General features: G+C 41.6%; 1 protein-coding gene across 4 annotated transcripts in view; it reads right to left on the bottom strand.

The window, feature by feature from the left end:
- Window positions 1–13,329, bottom strand: part of LOC146991291 (adhesion G protein-coupled receptor L1-like) — a 44,380-nt gene that overhangs the window by 13,910 nt on the left and 17,141 nt on the right. For 2 of the 4 annotated variants that reach the window (XM_085800841.1, XM_085801006.1), the window contains exons 4-11: window positions 10,344–10,557; window positions 9,718–9,827; window positions 8,780–8,794; window positions 7,304–7,511; window positions 5,945–6,209; window positions 5,522–5,861; window positions 3,438–3,731; window positions 68–171 (exon numbers count right to left, since the gene is read on the bottom strand). In XM_085800841.1, the coding sequence (XP_085656967.1) occupies window positions 68–171; window positions 3,438–3,731; window positions 5,522–5,861; window positions 5,945–6,209; window positions 7,304–7,511; window positions 8,780–8,794; window positions 9,718–9,827; window positions 10,344–10,557 (1,550 nt within the window). The remainder of the gene's footprint in view (window positions 1–67; window positions 172–3,437; window positions 3,732–5,521; window positions 5,862–5,944; window positions 6,210–7,303; window positions 7,512–8,779; window positions 8,795–9,717; window positions 9,828–10,343; window positions 10,558–13,329) is intronic. The other 2 variants (XM_085801046.1, XM_085800925.1) reach the window with 1 other exon arrangement.

Below are 13,329 nucleotides of genomic sequence, written 5' to 3'. Positions count from 1 at the left end.
GGTTTTAGGGCATTTGCACAGCGTGTGTGTGTGTGTGTGTGTGTGTGTGTGAGAGAGAGAGACTAACCTTCTGTGCTATTTGGCTGACCCAGGGAGAGGTGCAGTTAGAAAGGTCAGGCCCTCTGGAGCTCCAACCCACTGGAGACAACATACACTGATAGGAGGCTATACCTGCACAGACAGACAGAGGGGGATTTTATAACCTGAGATGTTTTTTTTTGTTTTTTTTTTTCAATATCTTTATTGAGTTTTCATATGACAAAAACAAATTTAGAAAAAGAGAACATACAAATATAGAGCAAGAGGCTGGAGAGACATGAATGGAAGGCTATGCCATCGAAAAAAAAAAAAGAAAAATACAGTTTCTATTCCTTCACATATCTAACATGTAGGGGTGGGAGAAAAAATCACATAAATATCGCGATATCTTTTTTGACGATTTTTAAATCGATTTTTTTTTCCAAAAATCAATTTTTTTTTTTTTTTAAATATTGTGCAATGTGCATTTGTTAGCCTTTTTTACATACAGAGAGTACAGGTTTTGAAAAGGGTTTAAGTTCACTTTATAATGGAGTATGTTAATTTATAGGCTCCTACAGTATTTGTGTGCAGATAAATGTAAAAAATGCAGACTAAAAATCGAGAGAATCGGCAGTATCGTAGAATCGCAATTTAAATCAAATTGCCATCCAAGAATCGAATCGGGAGAAAAGCATATCGTCCCAGCCCTACTAACATGTCATTGTGAGTAGTCTGCTATACATGAACACAGACACAAGTCAGCATAGACAGCCACAAAACAAACAAACAGGGCTGTCATAGACAAAAACAACCAAAACAACAAGAACAATAGGGGATGGGCCATATCGTACATACTGTAAACAAAAGAGACATATGTGATACATGAAAGTAAGAGTGGGGGGTGTCTCCCCAAGGACAGCATCCAGTTCTTACAATCCACCACCGCAGCATCATTAATGTTTTGTGTTTTTGTATTGTCTCTCTATAATGGACCTGAGTCCGTAATAAAAGATTATCTTATCTAATTAACATCAAGTGCATCCGAACTCATAACCCCTGTGTGTTTATGGTCCACCAGGCCCTTCAGCACAATGGCTGCTAGTCTTGTACCAATAGAAGTCAGGAATGGGGACCAGATGTTATAGAAAACTTCAGTCATACATCTGGACCTGTATGTTAAGTATTCCATAGGTAACATGTCAAAAATAACCTTATGCCATCCAGCTATTGTGGAGGATTTACAGTCAATCCACTGCAACAATATGTTCTTCCTTGCACAAAAAGTGAGAATAGAGAAGAGTCTTTTGGAATGTGCAGTGCACTCTGGAGTTGTGTGTCTGCCAGGCCAAACAGTAGACACAATGGTTTGATGTCAAAAATGAAAAGTAAACGATTTTCCACATCTTGCCAGTATTTATGAATATATCTACTAGTCCAAACACAATGAATAAAACTCCCCACCTCGACATTACATTTAGTGCACAGTTCTGATTTACTGTTATCCAGTTTGTGTCTAAACTGTGGAGTGATCTGCAGACGGTGAAGAAGTCTACTGAGATGGTTTTTGACTTCTGATTTCCCTTCAATTTATGTATTTACAGCCCAAAATCCATTAAAGCAAAAGAAAGTTGGCGTAATGGATATAAACAGTCGTGTCTGAGTTTTGCTTTAGCTTAAAAAATATGTGATGTTTCTTGATGATAATGTTTCTTGCCATTAGGTGTATAGAATAACTAAAGATAAAAAAAACACACCCTGAACATATTAGCATTTCATAATGTTACAGTGTTAGCAAAGCTTTACAGATTCAAGAGACATGCAGCTACGTCAATATTCATTTGAAGTCTTGCTAGTGGCAACTAGATGAATCCAAATATTTAATAAATACTTCACATTCACTCTGATTTTAGCTTTGTTTTCGCTTTGGATAAAAACTGTTAACTTTGGCTTATTTAGATTGTTTCATTTTCTTCATAAACATTGTCAACTGGCTGGTGTATAACCTGGTGATACACAGTGGGAGGTTTTAAACTTGTCGCTGCTAGAAATGAGCTCTATGATCAAATTGTGAACATATCACACTGAATGTACCGTCAAAACAAAACTATGGACTAAAAGAGGCTGAGAAAATTCACAGTGTATGTTGAAAATGAAATGTTGTCATATTAAGTGAAACACAGAAGTAGACCCTCTAGTACAGATTAATTCTGTAATTTGTGTACAAGAATCAGTGAACAGCTACACTTGTTTTCAGTTTGAAACATGGTTTTTAGGATTACATAATGCCCTGGTGTAATTATCACCTCTGTATTAAACCCAAGTCCAGCATAATTAGGAAGAGGCAAAATGCACCACAGGCTTATCTACATAATCTGCATAACAGCTTCTCTTCAGAGGCGGCACTTGGCTGAGGAAGACAGCTGCACAGCGAGAGGAAGAGTTGATGAACTCACCTCCTCTGAACACAATAACCTCTCTATTTCTTTTTGTGTCTCATGTGAAGGTAAGTTCAAAGAAAGGACAACAGACTACATTTCAAAGGGAAACGAGATACAGAAACACACAAAATGACACACATGCGCGCACACACAATTACATAACATACTGTAACTGGCGTGCTTACATTAGAGATGCACCGATCTGATATTGGATATCGGCTTCGATATTGACTAATTAGCTGGATCAGATATCGGATGAATGAGGCCGATCCAGCATTCCGATCCACTCATTTCTTTTTTATTACAGTACAGTAATATCATACACAGCAATACAGTTACAGCGATCTAGTATTATTTATTATATTATTCTATTTATTTCTTTTCGCTGCTAATGTACACTTTGTTATGAATTCCAACAGTTCCACAATGTTCATGCCATTTTAAAATTCAATGAAATATATTTAAATCATTGTGGCTTTTATGTGTTTATGTCTTATATAGAACAGGATGTAATACTGTGTAATAGTAGAAGTTTTTCTCCAAAAACGAGTGTTGTAAAACTTAAAAAATGCACTCTCCCTGCTCTCTGAATTTTTTTTAAACACTTAATCATACATTAATGTATGTGTCATAGGCTATTTAAACATTCTAAATAGATCTGCAGTTTAAAATTCAATATAGACACTTACTATGAGGGAATTCTTGGTCCGGGTCAAAATTGACCCGAACCATACTGTAAAGGTATCAAATTTGAACAGTTTGTAAGGGTTAATAAATAATATTAATTTATATCTGTGCTAATTTGTTACATTTTTTTAACAAGGCTAAATGTTTATGTCTTCACTCACATGACAAGGTATACACTTCATTCATTCAACAGTAGTATTGGATCGGTATCAGTATCGGATTGGATCAGAAAAAACTGGATCGATGCATCTCTAGCTTCCATCTGCACACACTCCTGAGCGCTGCACCTACCTAGTGAGCCTTTAGGGCAGGGCCGTTCCACCGTCTCTCCCTTCAGGGTGGGGGGCCACTGCACACCTCGTGCTACCCGACCTTCACATCCGCCTACCTGACCGGGACCCCCAGGAGCCAAGGGGACACGCAGAGGAGGACGGGGAGTCAGCGGGACCATGGCTGTGATTGGCCGCTGGTCAAAAGGCCCTCGATTGATGACACCGATCGGGTGAGAGGCTGAGGGCCGCACCGGGGTTAATGCCACGGTGGCCGTGTAGGAGTGGACGGTCGTCATGAGAGAGGAGAGGGGACCTGGGGGCAAGAAAAGCATTGGTCACTGAACGGACTCATCACATGACTTGTAATGAATGACACATCCGCACTTGTAAAACTGCAAAGCTTTGGTCTCCCTTCCAGACACTTTTTTCCGACAATCGATCCCTCACTTTGAAACTTTGCCTGAGCAACACAGCTTCTATGAACTTATGACCAAACCTCCCACCTCCAAACACTTGATCTCTCAGTTTGTTAATAGTGATGTCACGATTATAAATTTTCTTGGTACGATTATTGTCAGAGAAATAATCACGGTACTACGATAATCACGATTATTATGCATTAATTAATTTCACAATACTAGGAATGTGTAAAATGATTAAATATAGTCAAAATATAATTACATTACTCATTACACAAAACATTTCCAGTATCTATTAATATAGGACCAAATATTAATCCTCCAGGGGAAGTGTTTGAAATATTCAGGTCATAAATTGTCATCTATACCAAATGTTTAAGTTAATTTTAATCTTTTTTGTTTTGTTTTGCTTTTTTAATTAAAAATGACACGCTAACATCTACATTCCTACCAATTCAATGTTACGTTTATTTTGGCACACATCTGGTGATATGGTTCCAACATAATATTTTTTGAAAAGTCACGGTATTAATGAATCTTTACGATTAATTAATTGTGACGTTTAATACCACAATTAATTGGGAAAACAAGTAATCGTGACATCCCTATTTGTTAATCTTTTTAGTTCGGCAGCCCCTTCTCTCCATATTAAAGCAGCCTGGGTATCGGACACTGGGGTTGAGATTTCAGATGAGCTGTGGGCCCAGGGACTTAAGAGGATCAAATCTTGCTCTATCAACGCCAGACTTCAATTTAATCAATTTGAAGTCATTCATTGTTTACATTTCTGCTGCCTGTGATAAATGTAAATCACATGACGGGACTCTGGGTCACCTTTTCTGGTCCTACCCTGAGCTGCAGAACTTTTGGGAAGACATTTTCCATTTGTACAGCGTTATATACAGCCAACAGTTGATCCCTGACAGTCATCTGATATTATTGGGCTGTTCCAACTTCTCTCTCACTCTTCCCTCAACATTACAACAAGCCCTTATGTTTGGTATGGTCGTAGCAAAACCACTTATTCTTAGAGATTGGAAATCAGTTTCTCCTCCCTGTTTTAAGAAATGGTTGAACAACATGGTTTCTTGTATCTACCTGGAAGAAATTTGATACACTCTGTCAGACACTCATCACAAGTTTCTTGATGTCTGGGGACTCTTTATTGAGTATATTCAAAGTGACAGACATCGTCCTCTGGACTAGTTACACTGGACACTATTATTCTGTCTCATTTTGTTTTGTACTGTCTACATTGTGCTTTGCGCAGCCAAGCTTCCAGTCTCCTTGTCTTCATTTGGACCTGGCTCTTTGGACTCTCTTGACTCTGTCCTGGTGGCTATTGTATAATAGCTTGTATTCTGTGCATTTTATTACTTTTATGTTATGTGTAGGGACTACAGATGGAGCTAAATCTGGTGCAACCATCTTTTCATTTTTTTCCTTTAAATGATTAATGTAATTGCACATTGTCCCTTATTAAACTAATAAATTAAACTAAACTAAACTGGTCAGTGTGTGAGCTGACATGCATAACTGTAACTTTTACATGTTTATATCTCTGTGGCCTGGCAGTGTTTTGTCCTGCTCTCTTTTTGTTCCGTATATTGTCTCTGTTGTTCTATATGTGATTTAAACTTAAAAACTTTATAAATAAAGTGTTGAAAAAAAAAAAACTGCAAACCTTTGGTGGGCGGCGGCGGGGTGAACTGTAGCGGGTATCTCAGCACATAATAGTTATTCCACACGTACAGCTGGTTGTCTCTGGGGTTGTAGTCTATGGAGGAGATGTACTGGTAAGGGTTGGGGAATGGGATTTGAACGGGCAACTCCTGTCCACGGCTGGTGTCATAGGCGTAAACCACCATGTCGCTGCCGGCCCGACCGTCCGCTTGCCCCTCGTCGTCTTGGAACACGGAGCGAACGGCGTAGAGCACGCCACAGGCCATGAAGGCGTTGCTCGCCCCGCGTTTGTCAAATCCTGTGGCCCACGTGCCCTCAAAGCGAAGGGTGTACGGGTTCACCTGCAACAAGGGAGGAGGGACCACATCGGGGGTTAGAGAACTGAAACCTTCTCTAATTATTGATCTGCTATCACTGCACCCACCTGGCTGACCACAATGCGTCCATTATTGGCTTCAGTAGAGTAGATCACCCAAAGGCCGTTCTCATCCACTGCCAAATCGATGTCTGACTTCCCTCCCCAGCGGTAAGGCGAGGTGTCATGGTAGTTGGCATTGACCACCACTGCCTCGCCGCTCTTTATGCGAGTCCTCAGGTCATACTTGACCAGGTTGCGTGTCCGCTCCTTGTTGTAAAACACGGCGCCGTCATACACCACAAAGCCTGTACCGTCCACGCGGCTAGGCAACCTAGGACATGATGGAAAATATGTAGTCACCATGTGCAGCTATACTTTTTTAAACCCTCCTGTTGTCCTCGTGGGTCAAGGAAGGAAGGAAGGCAGGAAGGAAGGATGAAAGGAAAGAAGGAAGGAAGGAAGGACAAAGGGAAAGATGGGAGGAAAGAAGGTAGGGAACAAGGAAAGAAAGATAGATGGAGGGAGGGAACAGATTGGGTCATAAAGGAAGGAAGAAGTAAGGACGAAGGGAAGGAAGGAAGGGAGGGGAAAGGGAAGGAAAGACAGATGGAGGGAGGGAACAGATTTGTTCAAGGAAAGAAGAAGAAGGAAGGAAGAAGGGAACAAAGGAAGGAAGGAAGGAAGGGAAACGGATTGTGGAAAGAAGGAAGGGAAAAGGGAAGGAAAGAAAGAAGGGAACAGATTGGGTCAAAAAGGAAGGAAGAAGTAAGGACAAAGGGAAGGAAGGAAGGGAGGGGAAAGGGATTGTGGAAAGAAGATGGAGGGAGGGAAAAGATTTGTTCAAGGAAGGAAGAAGGGAAAAAGAAAGGAAAAGAGCAAGGGAGAAGTAAGGACGAAGGGAAGGAAGGAAGAGAGGGGAAAGGGATTGTGGAAATAAGTAAGGGAAAAGGGAAGGAAAGACAGATGGAGGGAAGGAACAGATTTGTTCAAGGAAGGAAGAAGTAAGGCCAAAGGGAAGGAAGGAAGGGAGGGGAAAGGGATTGTGGAAAGAAGGAAGGGAAAAAGGAAGGAAAGAAAGATGGAGGGAGGGAAAAGATTTGTTTAAGGAAGGAAGAAGGGGAAAAGAAAGGAAAAGAGCAAGGGAGAAGTAAGGATGAAGGGAGGGAAGGAAGGAAGGAAGGAAGGAAGGAAGGAAGGAAGGAAGGAAGGAAGGAAGGAAGGAAGGAAGGAAGGAAGGAAGGAAGGAAGGAAGAGAAAAAGGATTGTGGAAAGAAGGAAGGGAGAAAGGGAGGAAAGAAGGAAGGGTGGAAGGAGGGAAAGAAGGAAGGGTGGAAGAAGGGAACAGATTGGGTCAATTTGACCCAGAAGGAGAACAGGAGGGTTAAATGAAGATGTAATTTATGCATAATAATACACAACACTCACTTATAGGTCGTGGTGATTCTGTTCTGGCGGTAGTCCTCCCAGGAGGCGTATTCATACAGAACCTCTGTCCTGTACGGTGTCCACGGCATGACGTACAGCCTGTCCCCGGCCTGCAGCGGGTCCTTGCACCACGCACCTGACTGATGCTCCGCCTCCAGGAGCGAGGAGGCCGGCTGGATGCTGAGCAGTGAGCCAGGACACACGAAAACTGGAAGACGGGAGTTAGGAAGGGTAACAGAATGTAAGAAGGAAGAGAGAGGGAGGACGGGAGAAGAAGAGCAGGGAAGGAAGTGAGAAAAGAGTGGAACGATAGTGGAGGCAGGTGCGGGAGGAAAATTGATTGATGCATGAAAAATGGATTGAGTTAGATGCAGTTGGTGCGGCGAGATTAAGAAAAAAGAATGAAGAGAAAGAGAGAGAGGGATTTAAAACACCTGTGCTGATCTCGAGAGGCAAGCAACAGAAGAGACGTAAAAGTGTAATCACACACTGTTAGTGTGTGTGTGGTGAGTAATACAACAGGGACACTGCAATGAAAGGTGTGTGAGTGTATTTATGTGCTTTGTGTGTGACTGCATGTGTGTGTGTGTGTGTGTGTGTATAGGGGGGGTTAGTGCAAAAAGAGTGAAGAGTGTGAGGTAGAATCAGGGACGCAGAAGGCGGGGCTAAATTTTGCCTTGAAGTGAATGAGAGGGCAAGTTAGTTACACTGAGCACAACAATTGGTCCACCACCATGTCAATAACTGTATGGACACAGTATGTTTACTGTACAGTCTCACACCGGCATGCAAATAGGCATGCACACACACTCACACACATACAGTAAGTGGTGCTTGGTAAGCACACATCCAGACGGATACACAATCACACACATTTGGTCTTATTTTTCCTATGAAGATAAATAAGGGGCTCTTCCTATAAGGGAAGAAAAGGGAAAATAAGCATGAGGAGGATGAGTGGAAGGAAGGAAGAAAGAAAGAAAGAAAGAAAGAAAGAAAGAAAGAAAGAAAGAAAGAAAGAAAGAAAGAAAGAAAGAAAGAAAGAAAGAAAGAAAGAAAGAGTGCTTGTGTGAACAGGAAATAGAGTAGAGAGAGGGTAAAAAGAAGATCATGTTCATGTTTGTGTGCACAGAGAGACCGAGGGAGAGAAACAAGAGACAGAGAGACCGACCAGGAGCAAGAGAGTAAGAAACTGGAGAGAAATAGAAAGAGAGACAAGAATAAGAGAGACGAGGTGCAGAACCTGGATAAAACTGGATAAAAGGACGGGTTTCCATACAACAAGAGATGGATAAAATGGGGAAAAAAAAGAACCAAGTAGGAAATGAAAAAAGGGGGGCAACATCCAGCATGACTACGAAACAACGTCCTAGGGTAAGAGGAAGAGAGAAATGGCAGAAGAGAGGAAGAGAAGAAGAGGAAAGAGAGGGGTCGGGGGTAAGGAGAGATCAAGATGCTACAATATATTGTCTTTACCTTTTTGGTCCACTTCTACTCAAGCATAGGAAAAAAGAGGGAGAGAAAGAAAGAGAAGTCAGAGGGTGAAAGAAGGGAAGTAAAGAAAAGCAAGAAAGCAAGCAAGAGAGAAAAGAAAGAGAGAAAGCAAGCAAGCAAAGAAAGAAAGAAAGAAAGAAAGAAAGAAAGAAAGTAAGAAAGAAAGAAGAAAGAAAGAAAGAAAGAAAGAAAGAAAGAAAGAAAGAAAGAAAGAAAGAAAGAAAGAAAGAAAGAATTGCACAGATAAAGACTTCGGAACTCATTCTCACCACAAACATTATAGTTTACATAAAAAGAAAGAAAGAAGCACAAAGCGACGCAGCTCACTCCTCTTCTCTCCTCTCCTCCCCTCCTGCCCCATCCTCCCCCTCTCCCTCCCTCCACCTCCCCTCATCTCTCCTTCCCTCAATCAGGCTCCTGTGGAGAAAAGAGAGCAACTCCTGTGGCGTGAATCTGCAAAAGAAAACACACACGCATGCACACACAAGTGCATACGCACACTCTCAGATACACACGCACACACAGGACATACAGAATGCAAAAGTCCTACTGCTTCTCTCTTTGTACTTTCTCCATCCAACTTTCTTTCTGTATTTTTCACACACGCACACAAATACATAAGCATGCACACACACACGCACACACACACACACACACACACACCCATACACAAAAACTCCCTGAGAAAAAAAAAAAATCTTTTCTACAATAAATCTCTCAGGGAAACAGCTGACATCACAGGTTATGAGATAAAAAAAAAACACACCTAAAATGTAGCTAGGCAAAAGTTGGTTAAAAGTGTTTTGCATGCACATACTGTACACACATTTGTGTGTGATCCTTTTTGTGTTTGTATGTGTGTGTTCATATATATACATGTGTATATATGTATATATATATTTATATATGTGCATACTCACTGTAAGGGACACACTCATACTGGATCTCCAGGTACTTGTATGTTCCAGGACAGGGATCTGGAAACACATCGACTCCTGCAACCACCACACACTGAGTCCTGTTGTTACACCTGAAGACGAGCAGATGGATGGACGGACGGATGGATGGATGGATGGATGGACGGATGGATGGATGGATGGATGGACGGAGGGATGATGGAGTGAGAGAACAAATAAGAGAGGGAGAGTAATTAACAGACAGGAAGGGGGAAGCAAAGGACAATCCATTTGTCTACTCTCCCTCGCAGAGAAAATTGATCAGTTCTTCTAGGAAAACACTGCTGAGTACACAGCTAATGGTGCAGCCATGCACTCAGACTAAGATGGAGAGATTACTGCACTTGCACGTACACATGCCTTACAACACAAGCACTGTCCTTGTCTAATGTTTCCTCTGACATGAACCCATGTATGTTGTGCAGCAGTGTACACACACTGCAGGCCTGTGTAGGAAACCTTCAGTGGTCTCATTGATTAGTTCTCAAAATAGCACAAGAATTGCTTGACAATAAGCATCTTTGCTGCATCATTAAGCCACTACATAAACACTGTAAACAGTACATGTGTAACTGAGCACATACACATACCTCTGGGCCATAATCTTGAGCGCGTCAGGGAGGTAACACTGAGTGTTCTCCATCTGGAAGGGGTCTGCATCACAGATCTTGTCGTCAGTGCGTCCATAGTTGGCAGTTTCCACCATCACCACATCACTTCCTGGGCAGCGTAGCTCGATGGGGTAACCCTCACACGCCAGTTCCCTGCGCAGCAGCCCAAACGGCATGGCAGCCCGAGACATGGCTGCTCAGGAGGGACAGCGGGGGGTGAGATGGGAGAGGGAGGACAAACACAGGGAGATTTTTTTTATTTTTTAGAAAGTGCACATTTCTATTCTTTCGACTGAACTGAGCAGAATTAATCGAAATGTTCTGGAAACATAACCTGACCCCTCTCATACAAAACTGTAGGTTCACCACACAAAGACATAGTGGCAGTCTACAGTAGGAGCCATGATCACACTTACAGAATTGAGGTGTAGCAAATTGACACCCTCCAAAACTGCATGTAGCCTATTAACAAAATAAAAAATATATAGTATACATCTATCCACTATTAAAGCAGAAGTAAGCGGAATGTTTGTGTTAATATAAGTCTTAAATAGTTATATCTTCCGACAGCAATCACGTGTTTGGTCTGAAACACGGGTCTGTCAGTCACTCTGCTCTGCTGTAAGCCGAGGAGAAAACTTTCCTTGTATCCTACAACCTTTATCCAATGAGGAGAGAGAACGGCATAAAGGGGCGGTCCACTCTGTGTGTGCAGCCAAGGGATGCGCATGAATGTGGTGACGTAGGGACGAGGGCGGGGACTGCTAACTCCATCGGCTGACAGGAAGTTAGCCAAAACGACCAGATCGCTTACTTCTGCTTTAATAGAATTTGGTTGGGTTTCAAGGTGGAAAATTCTCATTTGACCTGCTTGAATAATGTTATTCAAATTATGTTAAATTATGTTTTACAAAAAGCATTGCGCAGAAGAGCAGGAAACCAGACACATGTTTACAAAAGCACCTTTTTTCTAAGCATGCTCCAGGTTAATTGAATGCTGGCAAATGCAGCTATGGGCTAAGGTTAGCTTAAAGTTTCACTGTCAAGTTTTACTTTGGCATGAGTGGCGCTTCTGGCTGAATGCTAATGCTAAGCATGCTAGTGTTAATTTTAATCATGTTAATGTAAAGTGTTCATGTGTGGTCTGTGTCTTTTTATGTTTAGTTAAAGTCACTATCATATCCAGTCTTGTCATGAACTTCCTGTTTTATTTTGTTCTCACCTTTTCCCACTCGTTTCTGATGCTGACTTCCTCCCTTTGTGTGGTTTTTTGCTGCATTGAGATTGTCACCCTGATTGGTTTCACCTGTGTTCCCCTACCTCATGTATAAAGAATCCTTGTCTCACTTGTCTCGTTGCCAGTTAGTTTTGTCTGTCTTGTTGATCCTGCACGTGGGCGTTTTTTGTTGTACTTTTATCATCCTCCTTGAGTGCATTTTGTTTTTTGAATAAATTCCTTTCCTTTAAGCCCACCTCTAAGCTGTGCGTTTGAGTCCTCCTTGTTGCGTTTAAGGTCGTTATGCTCCGAATGACTATGGTAACATGCTTATAACCTCTACATTATCAAATGTTTACAACTCGCCCTGTAGTTGTTCAGACGTTTGACTGAAAAACACAAATGTGAACCTTATGGTGTCAGTGCATCCGTAAAGTGATTAGGATTTATTGTTTTGGCACCATAAATGTCTGTGCAGAATATCATGATAATCCATGTAACAGTTGTTGAGGTATTTCAGGCAGGGCTCAGTGGTGGATAACCATCTGGCCATATTGCAGCAGAGGCTGAGCTATCCTGACTCCCCTTGTATGTGCCTGTTCTAAATATGTGGTAACTAAAAACATCATTTTTCCCCAGACTGAGGAGTAGCAAAGTTGTTTCCCTTTAAATGTCCGCTTTACAGATGAAATTGAGCATGAGCTATCTTGACACACACACACACACACACACACACACACACACATGGGTGCAGATCCCGGAGGGGGACGGGGGGGACATGTCCCCCCCAATTTATGAAAAACATGAATTGTCCCCCCCAATAAAAATACCCCAAATTATTCGAAATTGAACAAATTTATTTTCAGATTTCACATTCTTCGCATTTTAGATTCACATCTAAAAAGAAATGATTGAAATGGTGTAAAATAGCATAATGTTTGACAAATGTATTTCTGACTCCACATCGCATCTCTGGTCTCCTCCACTACGATGCAAATGAATGGGTAGTTTCTTACTCAGACGCTAATGACATCAGCAGGCCTAAAAGAAACAACCCCCTCAATCTTAGGGCTTCATATTTTGATATTCATCCATATCAATTAATCGTGCATAAAGTAGTCCCATACACTGGGAGAAAAGGAAGATGGTGAGAAGAATTGGGGATCTGGGAAGGTTGGAGGGAGGCGAAAGATAAGAATGTGAGCAGATATTATATGTCCAAGACTCTTAAAATGATAATTTACTAGTGATACATGCTGTTGGCTGTTTAGGACAAATACACAAGCACAATAAATGATTCCCTGTGCTGTACTTTTTGAATGATATGGTGAGCCTCTACTAAGTTGTGATTTATGGTCGCATGTTATGAGCTGCATACAGTACAGGCAAAAAAAATAAAAATCACTTTTGTGTCCCCCACAATCCTGACATCGGATCTGCACCCCTGCACACACACACACACACACACACACACACACATACACACACTACACTAATAATTCCCCAGTTATATTATATATGTAAACACCTGACACTGAATCCTTTTATCAAATCATGCCCATGCCTGTATTTGATGTAAGCCAATAGCTCTAACACACGCAGAATGTTCTTGCACTGTAAACACCTGCTGGCTGACTTAATTTAATCTTTAAAATGCTCATGTGTGAAAGCATACACTGGAAAGATCCCTCGATGCCCAGATAGTGTGATTAATGGCATCACTCACACTGCACCTCCACTGTGACACCT

This window comes from Trachurus japonicus, chromosome 1 (assembly GCF_045865225.1).
Source record: "Trachurus japonicus isolate A0001 chromosome 1, Traja_1.0".
Classification (NCBI taxonomy): domain Eukaryota; kingdom Metazoa; phylum Chordata; class Actinopteri; order Carangiformes; family Carangidae; genus Trachurus; species Trachurus japonicus.
This window is presented reverse-complemented; position numbering and strand designations above follow the sequence as displayed.